We start from the raw sequence: 15,592 nt of genomic DNA on the forward strand, positions 1-15,592 counted from the left end.
AATGAGCTTGAACTGAATTCGAGTGAAACGATCAAGGATTGAACTGAAATATATTGCTGCCCAATGGTGCACGAACAGGTGTGAAGGCCACGGACATTATTACACCGTTCCCTAAGCAATTATGATACAAACCATCTGTATCATTTATCGTTGAAATAGAATTCTAATACAACTAAAGATTTAAAAGATCTCACACAAACTAGTTGTCTCTTTTCAATCATACCCTAGACACTTTTCCTGTATAAAAAAGCCATAGTTCACTGACACACCAATGACAGCCGAATAACGATAAGCCACAAGACAAATATGTTGATTCCCTTTAGTTGATCTACGACGAAAATACTTGTCAGCTTTCAACTGAGCTGCATTGTACATGTCGGCTCATATACAACTATAGGCAGAGTGTCAGCCTCAAAGACTTTGAAGTAATGCGTTGCGACATCATAATTGGTGGCAATCTGGTTACTTACCGCAGAATAACTACGATACTGATCATTTCTGACAACTTGAAGTTGTGAGAATGTCCTTAGAGAGTTGACAGTTTGGAGGAATTCTACAGCCAGTATTATACAGACAGTGAGACCCAACCTAAGAATGAGTAATTTCCGCTTGTTATACTTTGTGGCAAGATATTGACACTAGAGCCAAGTCCACTAGCGCCTCTCAGGCTAACAAGGCCAAGCTCTTATTTATAAGGTGATTTTCCAAGTCTGAATACATCTTCCTCGATACATTACCATCTTGAGTAAATTTCTTCTGCGAGCGCAACTTGGACAATTCTTCCCTTTCTCTTACCACAACAAACCCACTCGTATTAGTGCAATAGTATTGGTTCGACATAAACATCAACATGGAAAATATCCAAAGCGCAAAAGCTTTCATCGATCAGTCGCCGGAGAACAACGACGTGACTGCTGGCGCCAACATGCAGCTCTCTGGTACGCAACGTTCTGAAGTCTCCGACTATCTCACTGCAATCGAGAAGAAAGATCCTGACTTCTTCGCCTATAATGAAGGTAAGTTGCGAATCTTCCTGCGGGCTACAATTACTAATTATGTTCAGATACATGGAAGATAGTTGAACCTGGCACCATGGCATCGGGCAACTTCATTGAAGGTGGAAGTGATATCTCTGTGATGGTACGCCCTCCGAAGCATCAATATAATCGAGTTTTTACGGTGTTCGGTAACCTGCCTCCTGAATTGCGCCTAAATATTTGGAAACATGCCTTGCCTGAGCCACAGGTAGTGAAACTTGGGCATGTTCATCCAGTTATATATTCCAGGCGGGAGGGTCGTATTCTCTCATTTCAACGACAATTCTTTGGAATAGAACATCTGCTCACCTCTCATGAGTCAGCTTCTGTTTTCAAAGAAAACTATACTCGGATAGCAGCAGAGAGTGCCAGTGTCGGAGCCGATCGGTCTGTGCAGGATCGTCCCCTCAGAAGCTTCGCATATTACTTTGACTTTACGAGAGACACATTGGTGGTGACAGTTAAACTCCTCTGCTAGAGAAATTGACCATCGTGTTTGATATGCCCATGGCTTTGAGGAGGCTTGAGAGGCTAGCTTATGCTAACGATGCGTATGTTCGCCTTCTCTCCATTAACAGCGATCTTATATACACTGAGGTAGTTGATGCATTCGCTCCCACGGACGACCACTCTATCTATAATGAGGTAATTGAGCCCTTCGCTCGCACCAACAACGAGCCACGTGCCTGGCAATCTCTCCAAAAATTCGAAGACGAATATGTTTGTAGAGATCTCAATACACTCATCTACAATGCCAATGTACTCCGAGAACACCTTACACGAGACGCTACGGAAAGCGTTGACCCCTGGAGTAATATCACTTTCGATGTTGTCATTTACGCCGCAGAGAAATGCAGGGAGGAGAAATGGAACGTTGTCACCCTTGCACTTGCACCAGTAGTCAAGATGCCTTATGAAATCGGCTTCTACACCTTCAAGCCAGCACACGAGTATTTGGATTGGTATATGACTGTCAACATGATAAAAATCTGTGTTCACATGAAATGCAGGGCCGGCCAGCCTACTTACAAGAAGCTGCACAACGAAGATACCGAGAAAGGACATGGAGAGGGGAAGCTGGAGATGGTGATGAAATCCAAGAAAGAATTTGACGAATTCGACGCTTCCAGCATTCATGTGGACACAGAGATTGGCGCAGACGACCCCGCAGTTCATTGAGCTTTTGGTAGGATTCAATGGCAATAGGTTTTTTGAGGTCTTTGGGGCATTGAATAGCCAAACACTAGAGCTTGCTTCTTAGGCTAGAGACTACTCATTAAAACAATGAAATGATTTGCGAAACTCTTGCTGTTACCGGGCCATGCTTACCAATTGTTCAACACTTTAATTTCGCTTCTTTGAGATGAACCATCGAACAAAAGAATCGCATAGTTCCGCTCTAGAGTAAAGACAGGTGCTGAGAAAGCCAGCCTATCTTTTGATCTACTCGAGGGCCAACTTTTGTTTTCTAGTTCATTTTCATTTAATTGATAACTCTTTAAAGTAGATGGACTATAATAGACATTCCTGGAAGACAATGCAAAGCCTTCCTGTCCAGATCTTTCAGATGAACTCTTTCTAGACTTGACTACCTGTTTCGCTTGGGACCTTATAATTTGCATGTGCACTGGCCTTGTCCTCAAGCTGAATATTCTTCATATGTAGTACTTAATCCACCTTCCAGGCTGTTATTTGATCCCAAAGCCCTTACTTTTCTCAGTGACCACCAATACCATTGCAAAGTTGCACATTCCAGGTGATGATACTGCTGAATGCCAAAACTCAACCAATATGAGATGCGGCACGAATCATCACGCCTTCACTTTCGACGACAGCGGTAAATGATCCCCCTTCCCGGTACGCAAAATCTATTTAACATCTAGTCAGATGTGGATTCTGAGATTCACTCAGGGCCACACTTCCAGAACCCTTCATCGCAAGAAATTCAAGAGACTTCAGCTAATCCTATCATCGAGGAGGATTTGCCACCAAAACTTACCTCTCCGTTCCATAACTTCAATGATCCGAAATGGAAAGTCTATAGCAAAGGTTTGTATCCCTCCACAGAAGACAACCGCAACATACTGACAACTCTCAGAACATTGGGACATGCTGCCTGCAGGGAAGATTTCGGACGATGGCTCCATAAGAACGGACGACGTCGTGAAACCCAAATCTGTTACCATCGAATGGCCAAAGCGCAAACTTTTCCCAGCTTCCTTTACAATGTTTGCTCAACTTCCTCCAGAAATTCGTCGAAAGATTTGGAATGATACACTGCCCGAGCCTCGAATTCTCGTATTGAAGCTTCGACATGGGTCACCTACCTATCTGCCTATTTTCGACGATATAATCGGCGAATGGCCATTTGCAGGATTGCAACATCTTTGGGCTTGTCGCGAATCGTGGCATGCCTTTACTGAGCGATACCATCAGATTGATACCTTCGACAAGTACCACTTGCAATTCGATGCTTCGTTCATCCGTAAGACTGCCTGGATTGATGGACGGCGCGATACTCTTGTCCTTGATGCAAGTGTTCTCATCAAGCGCTTTGACATTGATCTCTCAAGAATCCAAAACTTAGCTATCTCCAACGAAAAAGCCTTCCATTGGTTCAAGACATCGGTATTTGCATACATTCGAAAACGTTGCCCTCTTCTCAAACGATTTCAAATCGTTCTTGGTCGACCAGACGAGCACAATTGGCAAGTGTCTGCTGGTGACAGCCTCCGACTCGTTCGTGTCGATGACGATATCAAGTACTGTGAGATTGACAGCAAGGAGGAATTGGAAGATGACGTCCGATTTTCACAGTACTACTCAGCTTTCGCCAGAGAATCCGAGTTTCTCGAATGTTTACGCACTGCAGAGGAAGTTCATACTCGGTTCAAGAGTCATTGTGCAGCCAACAAAGAGTGGAAGAACATCGAGTTTCAAGTATCACTTCTTGCAGTGGAAGAAGACAATTGCAACATGTGGTACGTGGAGAGTGTTGCTGTAATGCCGAAACCTCAAATCCTTATCGATGTTTCTTTCAGGGTGGAAAAGCCCATCGTCCCGTGCCTTGACACTACTTTGGAATTTCTCGGTATGGAAGATTGGGACTTCAATGTCAAGTGTGATCGTGGAGGTGCGATTCACTGTCCGTATGATGGCATCAAGGAATTGTTCCAAACTGACGTTAACAATGATCCCATCAGAGATCTGACCAAAACGTCCATAAAAGACTTCGGCAGAGATGGCGAGGGGGATTTTGGGGCCATGTTTTCGGTACCAGAGGACCTAGATTAAGTATTAAATGGAGCGGGAAAGTAAGTCTGGCTAGTTTGACGGACTGGAATTCTTGTAAAGGAGATCATGTGTTGTAGTTTCATAACCTTCAAGGTTGGGTGGCTTCATCACGGAGATTTCATGGAGGATCCCATAGAAGCTAGAAGAGAAGTGTATAGTATCATGAAAGCCATTCAGGATCCGTGTTACTCGGAGCCCTAAAAGTAGCTAGTTATCATCTCAACTTATGAAGCTGATTTGAAGGATCAAGAAAGTCCTCGTAGTTGTGGCTATAGCCCAGCGCAGTTCACATGACCTGAGTAATTCACCGATAGTCCGACTTCAATACCTAGCTTAACCTAAGGGTCGCTAAGGCTTTCTCGATCTAATACTAAAGCGTAAACAAAACATCAAGCGCAAAGGCTTCGTACAACACAACAACGCTTGCAATTACCATTGAACATGCCCTTGCATCAGTAATGGATTTCAACGCTTCCATGACGCATTTGGTTGACAATTCTGCGTTCTCCACCTCGGATCCCGCGATGTTTTCCCAAGATCGGGCTACAGATGAGGCGCCAGAGCTTGAGGCGCAAGTCACAGTTCCCGTTCCCAATGCTTTTTCTGCTGTCGCCGACCCTGGCATCGCGTTGCCAGATATTCCCTACTACAGACACGAGAAGCGTGAGAAGTATCAATTGGTGTCCAAAACCCAGCAGTGTTTTGATGATCTCAGTCGCAAAGACCCCGATTGGTTGCACTACAGTCCAGGTAAGCACGCTAAATTCGGAACCTAAGATGAGGGGAACATTGCTAAGTATTTGTCCTAGACAAATGGAAGATCGTTCCCCGAGGATCCTTGGCTTCTGGCAAATTCATCAAAGGTGGAATTGTCTACAGCAAGATGGTTTGGCCCTCCAAGAGATCCGCTGATAACTTCTCCAAATTTGTGGATCTCCCAATCGAGCTGAGACTTTTAATCTGGAAGCACGCTTTGCCTAAGCCGCGAGTTGTCCAATTTACCTATTCCCAGCGAGAAGACGGATCGATTGAGTGGAAGCTGCTGCATGGCGGGGACTTCTTCGGGAAGCTACATCTTCTGACTTGTCAAGAGTCGGCACTTGTCTTCAAAGAGCATTACACCAACATGTTGACCAAGCCTTCACCTGAATTCGCAAGAGACACGCCCAGCTCTGATAACGAGCCTGTTGCTACAATCAACCCTGATCATCCCGTACGCTATATGGATCTAAAGGAAGATACTTTGTTGATAGAAGGTCTAAATTACATGAGGCTTCGTGGCATGGGAATATCTCTGGATATATCAGAGGTTCGTAATTTGGCTGTTTCCAGTGATTTCGGACCAACATTTCAAGTTGACCATTGGTTCTTTTCACAAGCTGCTTGGATAATCACCCCGCAGCTGAAGAAGCTTACTCTAGTCTTCGGTAAACCATGTTGTCACGAAGAACCCGGTACAGATCTCCGCCTGGTAAAAATAGACGAGAACTTCAGAGAATTGGAGTTCGTCTGCGATGAATCAGATGAGAGAACAGGTGACGACTCACGAATTACAGCCTTGATCAGAGACGGTACCGACGCGATGATTGCAGCACAATTTGAAGCAGCCAAATCAAAGAATCTCTCTGAACGCATAGATCACTTCAAGCAGGTGTTCCCACCGATCCAACTAATGGAGCATCCAAAAGGACCAATGAGCTTTGACGTTGCTTTACTAGCAACAGAGCCACGAAAAGAGCTTTGGTGCACCGATCTGCTGTTTTTGGCCCCAATCGTCCCGCTACCCCTTGACATACAATTCTACACGCTCAAGCAAAGTATGAAATACCCACACTCACGTCTTACATTCAAAACAGGTTGTAAGATCAACGTGCCGGTAAAATGCGAGCGAGGTGGAGCACTGTACAGTAGGTATGATGGCATCGAAGAGCTGTTCAAACAGGGAAAAAAGAAAGAGGAGAAGGTCACGGATTCGAATTACTCAGTGGCAATGGAACGGGTTGAGGATATGTCGAGGTTTGATTTGAGCGAAAGATGTTTGAGCATCATGGAGGACGCATGAATAGGTCTTTGAGCAATAGGTACGTTAAGATGGTAGTGAACGGCATTTCACAAAACCATTCAAGAACATTGACCTCCTGTAGAATAATTAGTAATAAAACCACATCACAAAATAAATGATAACAGTTATGTGCATCTCAGTGGCAATGTCGAGCAGGAGTACGAAGATCGAAGGCTCATTAATTTCGGTCTTTGTACTTGCTCTGGGTTAGCTCGCCTTCGGATGATCAGTAGGTTGACTGTTCAATTCACGCTCAATAACAGGGCTTATATTCACTTTTGACGATAATTACCTAGGTACTTTCCACGTCTCGTCCTCTCGGTAATCCAACCTCAGCGCATACACTTGATCACACCCACCACAAGTCAACGCGCATACTCCAGATTCTAATCTCAACGCAGATTATTGTATTCTGCGTTGTATCATCATTGAAACTGCATTGGCTCCTCGCGCAGACAATGGCGGACAACGTGCTCTCACCAGAAGTGGCACTTGTGACCGAAGAAACCCCCTCCCAGAACTCAAAGATGCCGCAATCGGAAGAGCTTGCGATTCAGACGTCTGCTCTCCATCTTTGGCAAGGTAATGCGCTCCTAAATCACAGAACTTGGGTATGAAAGAGAATTGACACTCCGATCTTAGGTGCACAAAATGATGCTGAGCATGTCCAACCCAAAATCAACGAGGCGCAAAACGGTCAACACGCAGAGCAGCAAGTACGGGTCCCTACAAATCGAAAGCTAAAGTCGAGCGCCGAGCAGGAACGGAGATTAGGATTGAGACTGCCCAGCATGGCCGACTTCCTGGCTGTTATGACGAAAAATCCTGAATGGCGCGTCTACAATCCAGGTATCTACTGAGTTTCAGTTTGTGATATGTGACTGACATTCCATAGAGTTTTGGAAGATTCTGCCACCATCTGAGGCTTTGGGTCCCGTCGCACTTGCTTTTATGAGCCAAACATGCTTGGTGCCATGGCCTAAAGCCGCGGTCCAAGCAGAGCCAACGTTCACGCCATTCCCAAGGTTGCCTGCGGAGCTGCGACTGAAGATTGTAAGTAACAGCCTTCTCTTTTCTTTCATCTTCCGCAACAAAAACAATCGCTATAATACACCTCCCCTGAATGTTCCATCTTCATTATGCTACCTTTTTAAGTCAAAGCCTATACTAATTTATTGTAATTAGTGGGAATGTGCCTTGCCGGATGCCAGAGTGGTTCCATTCAGAAGACGTTCTCACAAAGTAGGCATTGAACGACCTCTTTACACCTTGGACTCGAATGAGCGTCGTCTCACTGGTGCTCACTTGGCTTGTTGGGAATCATGGACCGTCTTCCTAGAACACTACCAAAAGATAAAGCTATGGAAAGGTGACTTCAGAGTTTCAGACGGTAAATACAACTTCGCACAAGGCTATTTCGACATGAAGCGCGATACACTCTTCATCACCCACGCGCTCCTGCACTCTCTGCGCTCGATTTTGGACCTGCGATTGCTGCAACACATCGCTGTTGGAGTTTACAAACGAGTAGGCTCCGATGGTATGCCTTTATGGTATCTTGCTACGTGCATGTGTCCGGAATTGGTTTCTTATACCTATGTCCCCACAGGGCGCACGAGAGTCCAATCTTCGAAAGCTTCCCTACGGGAATATCGCCTCATCGAAGCCGACGATCTAAAATATACATTGTGTGACAAAACTACGGACTTCCATGACCTATCAAAGTTTCAATCCACCGATGACAACGAGGGATTTTTGAATCAATATCTGAGAATTGTACCCTTCATTCAACAACAGATTGATGAAACTATTGAACAATTTCGCAAAAGTCCAGATTTTCGAATTCCCGCATTTAAGATTTGCGTCCTGATGCTCCAGGAACCAGCGAATCACGGACGATGGCTTGTCCAAAAGCTGGATGTAGCTCCTGTGGACAAACGCGAACACCCTCTTGGTGTGACATTTCATACATATAAGCCGATCGTTCGAGACGTTTATAGTATGCTTTGCCTGAAGGACGCTGTAGCATCCTATCGGGTGTTTTACATGAAGCCAGATGGTGCTCTCGTCAGCTGTTACGACGATGTCAGAGAGATCTTTGACGAAGACAAGCTGGTAGACACAAAGAAGGAATCGGAAGGTGTTCTTCAACTCATACGGTTGAAAGATTACTGAGAGCCATCTCTGGTAGTCTGCTTGATGTTAGAGAGGATACTGCGAAGATACGTGGAAGGTTGGTAGGTAGAATTGGACATGGACAGTACTGCAGCTAGCTACAGCAAGCTTATGTATCGTAGTCTAGCCAATAGGTAACCAACTTTACCATGAATCTAGATCAACAATGGTGAAAATTTCGATTCGTGCATCAGCGATCTGGCGATGTCAATGAAAGTCTCCCATTTCTTGCTAATAGACGATTTCTAAGTCAACTTCAATGCGCAAAGTCATAGGCGGAGTGGCTTGCGTTCCTTTGTTGCATTCTTTCAACTATATTCACAACACCTGTTTCTTGGGTCAGAAATTTTCTGCGAAATGAGGTCACCTCAGAATCTGAGGCAAAATCTCTTTCCTTGCTATTAGTCTAGGTAGAGTCTTCGGCTCACTTGAGCTTTCAAGGCTTAGACGACCACAAATATTTACTTTTCACTCTATCTCACATCCACAAAGAGTCTCAAAACAAGAAGATCTGGAAGTCCAATCAACAATCTCGGGCACAACGGGTTCATTCATCTCCTCTCTACACTACCAAACGCCAGAAACGCCACAGGAAATAACTCCACCACAATTATCCTCGAACCCTCTGTCCTTTAAAACCCCAATATAAGGCTTTGGTACTATCAGTATCCGATGCAGCGCCATCAGCGTCTTCCTCGATTTGGTTATGCTTCGGAGGGGGTTGCTTGACCCGGTTCGCCAAAGACACCTCCCAGATCGCCTCCTTAGGCTCTGCGGAAGCGAGGGCAGGATATGTACTTGAAGCGAGAGCAGGAGCGCGCCCATCATCGTATTGTTGGCGCAGGCGAGGGTTGGAGAGGACTTAGTATGCCTTTCTGATCTTGCGCCAAGTGCCTTCAGCATGGCTAGCATTCAAACCACCGGCCTGGCGATTGGCTCTGCCCACTTCAGAGTTAGGGCCGAATTGTTCCTCTAGAAAGAATCTTGATTAGCTCTGGGGAATTTAAAAGCTGTTGATATGGTCAACAAGAACTTACTCTTGTGCTTGTAACCACGGAGAATGGAATCATGCTTGACACCTGATTGAAGACCAAGAACTTTATAGTAATTGACACCATAATCGATTTTTACTGCTGGAGCGTTGGAGATGTACGAGGGAATAGGAGCGGTGGCGGGAAGGGGAGAGGCGATTGCAGGAGGACCACTCAGAGGACAGTTGGCCAGCTGTTTACAGCTTTTATTAGCCATTAGAACTTTCGAATTTTAAGGATAAGACGATACGTACAAGAGAAACATCGATCTTGATGCGTGGATGACGGCCGGCAACGATGTCTTCTGCGAATTTCACGATTCTCTCGTACTCTGCAATCTCTGCGATCTCCTCCGCAGTAAGAGGCGCAACGGAATTAGGTTCAGCCGACATGATCGTACAGCGAGTGGTGCTACAATTGAGGGTATTGGATTGAGTGTGAGATCTCTGGACGATGTTGCGAAGATAATGCGAAGATTTGTTTCTATACGGAGAAGAGGTCGAGAGGTTGCTTGTTGTTATCCGCGAGGCTGCAAATTTGGCGCTAACTTAAGCGAGCCTTCCCCCTATTATTTGTTCTCAAACCAGACAATGATGCCTACCTAGTATTTTGGTCAACACAAGCCCATAGATGATCTTGTAAACTGATTATTGAGCAAGAAATTGCAAGGCATGCCGAGGATTGGCAATCCATTTCACAGAGAGACGGAGAACAAAATTACGCGTCATATGATTTGATAGAAAGGCAGGCCTTTGTGCTGAGAAGTTTCACAAAAGTACCCTTGATCTTAAATAGTTTACAGCTCATAAAGTCATACGTTCATAGTACCCCAAAGACAAAAGCTACTTACTCGAGGTATTGTGAGGCAATATCGGTTCGGATAATTGAGGTTCGTTCTATGACAGCTTCTTGCCTCACGAAACTCTTGAAAGTGCACTTGAAGAATGTCTCGGCTCACTGTTGTTCTGCATGAAACTGCTTGCTTCAGTCTGGAAGTGTATAACTGCCAGCACAAGCCCATTCTATATCAAGGTTTCTCTTCATTCGAGAAATGCTGTAATCATTGTACAAGACAGCAATTTGAAATTCCTCTCATACCATGCCTTGTATTCTCATGATTTGACTCACAATCTCATAATTGACTTATCAAGAACTCATAATTTCAACTCGAACGTGAATATAAGAGCTGCGACGTGCAACAAAAGTCTTCAAAAGGGGTCGCACCAGTCACATGAGAAGCTTCTCAACTTCGACGTGCAGGAGGACAATGACATGGCTATTTGTCAGGAGCTCAGCACAGACAGTGATGAACAGTTATTTCTCTGGGGCACCAAGTGTGTTGAGGAATGAGGCAATGGCCCAAAAATGCTCGGTGATTGTCAAGTAGCTGATTGTACAGCATAGTGCCTTGACTTGTATAACCTTGCAGGGTCCGACTTAGTTTATCCAGTCGTACTTTCAAGAGAACCCAATGTCCGCTCCATACCTAGGAGATTTGAAGAGCTGGAAATGATGGAGGGATTCTTGTACAAGGAGTCGAGTTCAAGTAAAGCGCTAAACGGGCTGAAATCGCTAAATGCGTGAAATGCGCAGATTGTGCTGGACGCGCTGAATGTGCAGCAACGCTACCATCACTCGATGAATTGTTACAAGTGCCATTGCCCGAAACGAAAAGAACTGCTTCCAGAACAGGAGCTGAAGTTCAACATATTCTATTCATATTTATCCTATCTACGAAGGAGGCTTGTATCCGTCCACATCCGTGCTATTCGAGATCTTCTCATACTTCTTATAATTCTCACCATAAGCCTCAATCTTGCCCAAGATAGCCTTATATGCATCAGATCCAATAACGACTCTCAAAGGAGGGTCCTTCATCACCGCCAACTCATACATAGCTTTGGCTCCCTTTGGTGGATCACCAGCCTGAGTGCCATGTCTCTGCCCCATCTGCTTCTTAGCATCGATGTGATCATAGGCCGGATGTCTCTTCTCGGGGAACGACATCGATCGTCCCGCCCAATCGGTCCTGAATCCACCCGGCTCAACACAAGTAAACTTGATGCCCCATTCCGGCTTAACCTCGTGCGACAATGCCTCGGTGAAACCCTCCACGGCCCATTTACTAGCACAGTAGATGGAGAACGTAGGAACGCCTCGTTGGCCACCGATAGAGGTAACTTGTTGGATCAATCCTCCAGAAGGCTTCTGCTCTCGCATAACTTCCATAGCTTTCTTCGTGACGCGGGTCAGACCGAAGAAGTTGACCTCCATCTGCGTGCGGACTTGTTGCTCGGTCAGTTCTTCAAAGACGCCTGAGAGGCCGTAGCCAGCGTTGTTCACGACGACGTCGATTCGGCCGAATTTGTCTAGAGCGGATTTGAATGCGGAGTCGATGTTCTCGTTCTTTGTGACATCGAGTTTGAGAGCGAGGAAATTCTGGCTTTGTTAGTTTTGTGGAGTGAGGTGGGACTGGGGAGCGTACCTTGTCGTTTGTGCCCTTGAAGTTGAGTGATTCTGGCTTTCGTGCTGTAGCAACGGCGATGTCCCCATGAGCCAGGACTTCCTCAACTAAGTGGAAGCCGAAGCCTGTCGATGTACCAGTGATGAAGAAAACTCGAGGCATGCTGATTGATGTTCAATTGAATGTTTGACTGCAAGGAGAATAATCCACAGCGACAAGGAGAGCTTATATACCTACGAATACCCACCCAGGAAGGTTCTCACACGTCAGGCCATCGTCATTGGGCCAGATCCTCGGACTTAAGATACTAAAGCCCGTCTAGACCTCATACTCAGAGAGTGAGCGTCGTGCATAAATAGTTGTGGATAGTGGGGTTTATGATCCATGACGTTGAGAGGAAGCTTTGGCTGACGTTGAAAGAACCAGCGGGTGCTGACTCAGCATGTCCGAAAGCTTAAATTTCTTCGGCCGATGCCATCGGATCAAATTCTTTTGTATCAAAGTCTTTACGAAATACGAAAGTCAGACGCTTTTGGAAACTTTAGATTTCAAGTCTTATGAAGAATGTCTCTCATTAGGACAATGGGTATATCACAATACACTACTTCTACACGTAGTCATACACGAGTATCCTACACATCCACCTTCTCATCTGCTTCACTCTCTTTTCCTTTCTCCTTTCCCACCACATCAGCCCCATCCCTACCCAAATTCACCACATTCCTCAAACTCCCAAAAGCAAGCACATCACTAATCCTCTTTGCTCCACTAAACAGCATAACCAACCTATCAACACCACATCCCCATCCTCCCGTGGGAGGTAATCCCCACTCCAATGCCTCAAGGTAACTTTCATCCACGCCACTACTAGCTCTATTCTCTTCGTCCTTCCATTTCAGTTGCTGCACGAACTTTTCTCTTTGCTCGAAAGGAGAATTCTCTTCTTCGTACATATTTGCGATTTCGCGGTTCTGAATGAAAAGCTCAGCACGAGCGGAGACGAGTTGTCGAGATTGGTGATCGAGGAAAGATTTGGAGAGGGGCGCCATGCAGGCAGGATGGTGCGTAATGAATGTTGGAGAGGTACATGAAGGTTCGATGAAGATTGAGGCGAGCTTGTCAAGGAGACGAGGGAGTGTTGGCGAAGAGGGGAATGGAAGTGAGTGCTTAGTGAACAGGGCAACGAGTCGTTCTTCTGCATCCGCAGAACTAAGATCTGGAAGTTTCTCACCCAAACTCTCTTCGATGGCGGGAATAAAAGAGATGCGTCTAAATGGCATAACAAAGAGATTTGGATCTAGCTTCGGGAGAGCTTCGAGAGAAGTTTCTTGAAGTGAAATGACCAACTTTGCCATACCAGACAGCATGTTCTCAGTCATAACGATCAATTCTTCCAGATCCGCAAACGACTTGTAGAATTCACAAGTAGTGAATTCCGGGTTGTGCGTTGCATCCAGACCTTCATTTCTGAAAGCAGGACCAATCTCAAACACACGGTCCATACCACCAATGACAAGCCTCTTCAGCCATATCTCAGGAGCTATCCTCAAAGCCAATTGTTTCTCCGAGAACTCCGTCGCAACAGTAGTGAACGGTTTCGCAACAGCTCCACTGGCTTTATCGGAAATAAGCGGAGTTTGCACCTCCAGAAATCCATCCTTGAGGAGGAAGTCTCTCATATGTTGAATCATGTGAGATCTCAACTTGAGAGTTTGAGCTACTTCATGATTGACCAATAGATCAACGTGACGATTTCGAATCCGAGTTTCTCGATCATCGAGCTTACTCGGAAGTAGAGTCAAAGACGGACTTAAAATTCGAGGCAATTCATGAGCCACGACGGAAAGCTGTCCGCTGCTTGTGCGGTGTGGAACTCCATAGGCAGCTGAGAACAATCAGCAAATCATCTATAAAACTGTAACGGAATTTCTCACAAACAATATCACCACGTCGAATCAAATGATAAAAGTTCTTGAACGCCTTGGGATCAACGTCATGAACCGGATTCAACGATTTCTTCTCCAGCAACACCTGAGTCGAGACACCATCTTGTACCAAATCCAGGAAAACGAGTTTGGAGCCCGCAACCCTGAAGCCCTTCAATCTCCCATTGATCCTCACCAACTCATCTGGAAGTTTCTGGTTGATACCGATATGTTTGAACTTCTCCTCAAAGTCTGCTATTCGTAACGTTTCATTGTCGCTTTTGATCCTCGGCCATTCCAGGGCACCAGCCTTTTTCAGCTCATCGATCCGCTCTCGTAGCTTTCTTGGATCTCCAACTACTCTTAAGGAGCCATTGTGTGCATTGGCAGTAGAGATTTTCTCCCCGCGGTGACAACGGGCTCTCGAGGTGGAAAAAAATCGGAGGTATGCCGATTTGCTGACAGCACAGACTTCCTTCTGCAGATACGGGCGTAGGAATCGAAGACCATTCGAAGGATTCATTCTATTCTTCTTATTGAATTAGCAATTGTACACACAATAGCATCATGCAGCAAGAACCAAGCTCAGGGATATTTTTTCAGACAACGGATCGATGTGAGATCAACCACCCCGTAAGGTGTCAGTCGCAACGGTTCTAATGTTATAATGAAATCATCATTGTATCCCCTTCCTCCCCCACCAAGTAAAATAAACACGAAACTTACAGCAATAACACAAACAATTCGAGCTTCCGCTCCAATTATCGTCCCATCATGAAATGAAGCTCGAGCAGCAGAGAAAATAAATTTGCCCTGGCAGGCTCGGTCCGCTAGCGCCCGCTTCGATTCATCCTCATCCCAGCTCCAAAATCTCAAGCTCTCCAAACCATCACCATCACCAACAACCTCTACACAATTCCATCCTCAACCACAAAACCAAACACCCCCCAAAAAGCCAGCCAAGATGTCAATGTTCGGCCTCGGACGTCCGCAGCCCTCATCGGCCGAGAAAATCGCCGCCGCAGAGCAGGAAATGGATCTCGTAACTGACATGTTTAACAAGTACTTCTCCCTTCTCCTCCTCTCTCCCCTTTACACACTTTTGCTAACGAGGAATGAAACAAAAGGTTACAACAAGCCTGCTTGAAGAAATGTATACCCCGCGAGTACCGCGAAGGCGAGATCAACAAGGGAGAGGGCGTCTGTATTGATCGGTGCGCGGCCAAGTTCTTCGATGTGCAGCTGAAGGTGTCGGAGCTGTTGCAGGCGGAAGCGCAGGCTAAGGGGGCGAGTGGTGGTGGGTTTGGGATTGGTGGGATGTGATGAGACTATGAGTAGGTGGAGAGAGAGGCATAGCTGATGATACCGCGAAGGGAGGAAGTTCTGCGGTTGTATTACTGGGAATATGGAAAGGCGGAGATTCACGGTCATAATGAGAGTGATGCCAAAGATGGAGCCCGGAATCAGGCTTCTTGTATTATAGATTCATATTGCGGACAAAAACGGCGTTCGTTATCCACTCCAACTGATGTTTTCATCCCGTTGTGCTTCTTTGTTACCATGTAAATGCTGGATGGGTATCCCTAAACCTTCTAACGCCCGCT

General features: G+C 45.7%; 8 protein-coding genes across 8 annotated transcripts; 5 read left to right on the forward strand and 3 right to left on the reverse strand.

Moving 5' to 3' along the window:
- Positions 1-850: 850 nt before the first annotated feature.
- Positions 851-2,216, forward strand: LY89DRAFT_727585 (uncharacterized protein; the record flags this gene model as incomplete). The annotated part of the gene is made up of 4 exons (XM_018219167.1): positions 851-1,016; positions 1,064-1,186; positions 1,516-1,999; positions 2,048-2,216. The coding sequence occupies 4 exons, from the start codon at positions 851-853 to the stop codon at positions 2,214-2,216; spliced, it is 942 nt and encodes a 313-aa protein (XP_018078918.1).
- A 612-nt stretch (positions 2,217-2,828) lies between these two features.
- LY89DRAFT_663291 (uncharacterized protein) lies at positions 2,829-4,331 on the forward strand (the record flags this gene model as incomplete). The annotated part of the gene is made up of 3 exons (XM_018212694.1): positions 2,829-2,874; positions 2,925-3,086; positions 3,136-4,331. 3 exons carry the CDS (start codon positions 2,829-2,831, stop codon positions 4,329-4,331), a joined length of 1,404 nt encoding a protein of 467 aa, XP_018078919.1.
- Positions 4,332-4,789: 458 nt separating this feature from the next.
- Positions 4,790-6,393, forward strand: LY89DRAFT_727587 (uncharacterized protein; the record flags this gene model as incomplete). The annotated part of the gene is made up of 2 exons (XM_018219168.1): positions 4,790-5,081; positions 5,141-6,393. The coding sequence occupies 2 exons, from the start codon at positions 4,790-4,792 to the stop codon at positions 6,391-6,393; spliced, it is 1,545 nt and encodes a 514-aa protein (XP_018078920.1).
- A 458-nt stretch (positions 6,394-6,851) lies between these two features.
- Positions 6,852-8,568, forward strand: LY89DRAFT_727588 (uncharacterized protein; the record flags this gene model as incomplete). The annotated part of the gene is made up of 4 exons (XM_018219169.1): positions 6,852-6,975; positions 7,036-7,242; positions 7,289-7,446; positions 7,579-8,568. The coding sequence occupies 4 exons, from the start codon at positions 6,852-6,854 to the stop codon at positions 8,566-8,568; spliced, it is 1,479 nt and encodes a 492-aa protein (XP_018078921.1).
- A 659-nt stretch (positions 8,569-9,227) lies between these two features.
- On the reverse strand, positions 9,228-9,991 carry LY89DRAFT_776653 (uncharacterized protein; the record flags this gene model as incomplete). The annotated part of the gene is made up of 3 exons (XM_018222061.1): positions 9,228-9,540; positions 9,606-9,792; positions 9,854-9,991. 3 exons carry the CDS (start codon positions 9,989-9,991, stop codon positions 9,431-9,433), a joined length of 435 nt encoding a protein of 144 aa, XP_018078922.1. The 3' UTR covers positions 9,228-9,430.
- A 1,317-nt stretch (positions 9,992-11,308) lies between these two features.
- LY89DRAFT_679670 (NAD(P)-binding protein) lies at positions 11,309-12,408 on the reverse strand. The gene is made up of 3 exons (XM_018213924.1): positions 12,297-12,408; positions 12,085-12,226; positions 11,309-12,038 (listed from the first exon to the last, which is right to left on the reverse strand). The coding sequence occupies exons 2-3, from the start codon at positions 12,223-12,225 to the stop codon at positions 11,331-11,333; spliced, it is 849 nt and encodes a 282-aa protein (XP_018078923.1). The 5' UTR covers position 12,226; positions 12,297-12,408; the 3' UTR covers positions 11,309-11,330.
- A 287-nt stretch (positions 12,409-12,695) lies between these two features.
- Positions 12,696-14,511, reverse strand: LY89DRAFT_634736 (lysyl-tRNA synthetase; the record flags this gene model as incomplete). Its single annotated transcript, XM_018211409.1, has 2 exons — positions 12,696-13,948; positions 13,998-14,511. 2 exons carry the CDS (start codon positions 14,509-14,511, stop codon positions 12,696-12,698), a joined length of 1,767 nt encoding a protein of 588 aa, XP_018078924.1.
- A 24-nt stretch (positions 14,512-14,535) lies between these two features.
- Positions 14,536-15,518, forward strand: LY89DRAFT_605279 (uncharacterized protein). The gene is made up of 2 exons (XM_018210388.1): positions 14,536-15,050; positions 15,116-15,518. Exons 1-2 carry the CDS (start codon positions 14,953-14,955, stop codon positions 15,309-15,311), a joined length of 294 nt encoding a protein of 97 aa, XP_018078925.1. The 5' UTR covers positions 14,536-14,952; the 3' UTR covers positions 15,312-15,518.
- The last annotated feature ends 74 nt before the right edge of the window (positions 15,519-15,592 follow it).

The sequence above is a fragment of the Mollisia scopiformis genome (assembly GCF_001500285.1).
Source record: "Mollisia scopiformis unplaced genomic scaffold LY89scaffold_1, whole genome shotgun sequence".
Taxonomy (NCBI): domain Eukaryota; kingdom Fungi; phylum Ascomycota; class Leotiomycetes; order Helotiales; family Mollisiaceae; genus Mollisia; species Mollisia scopiformis.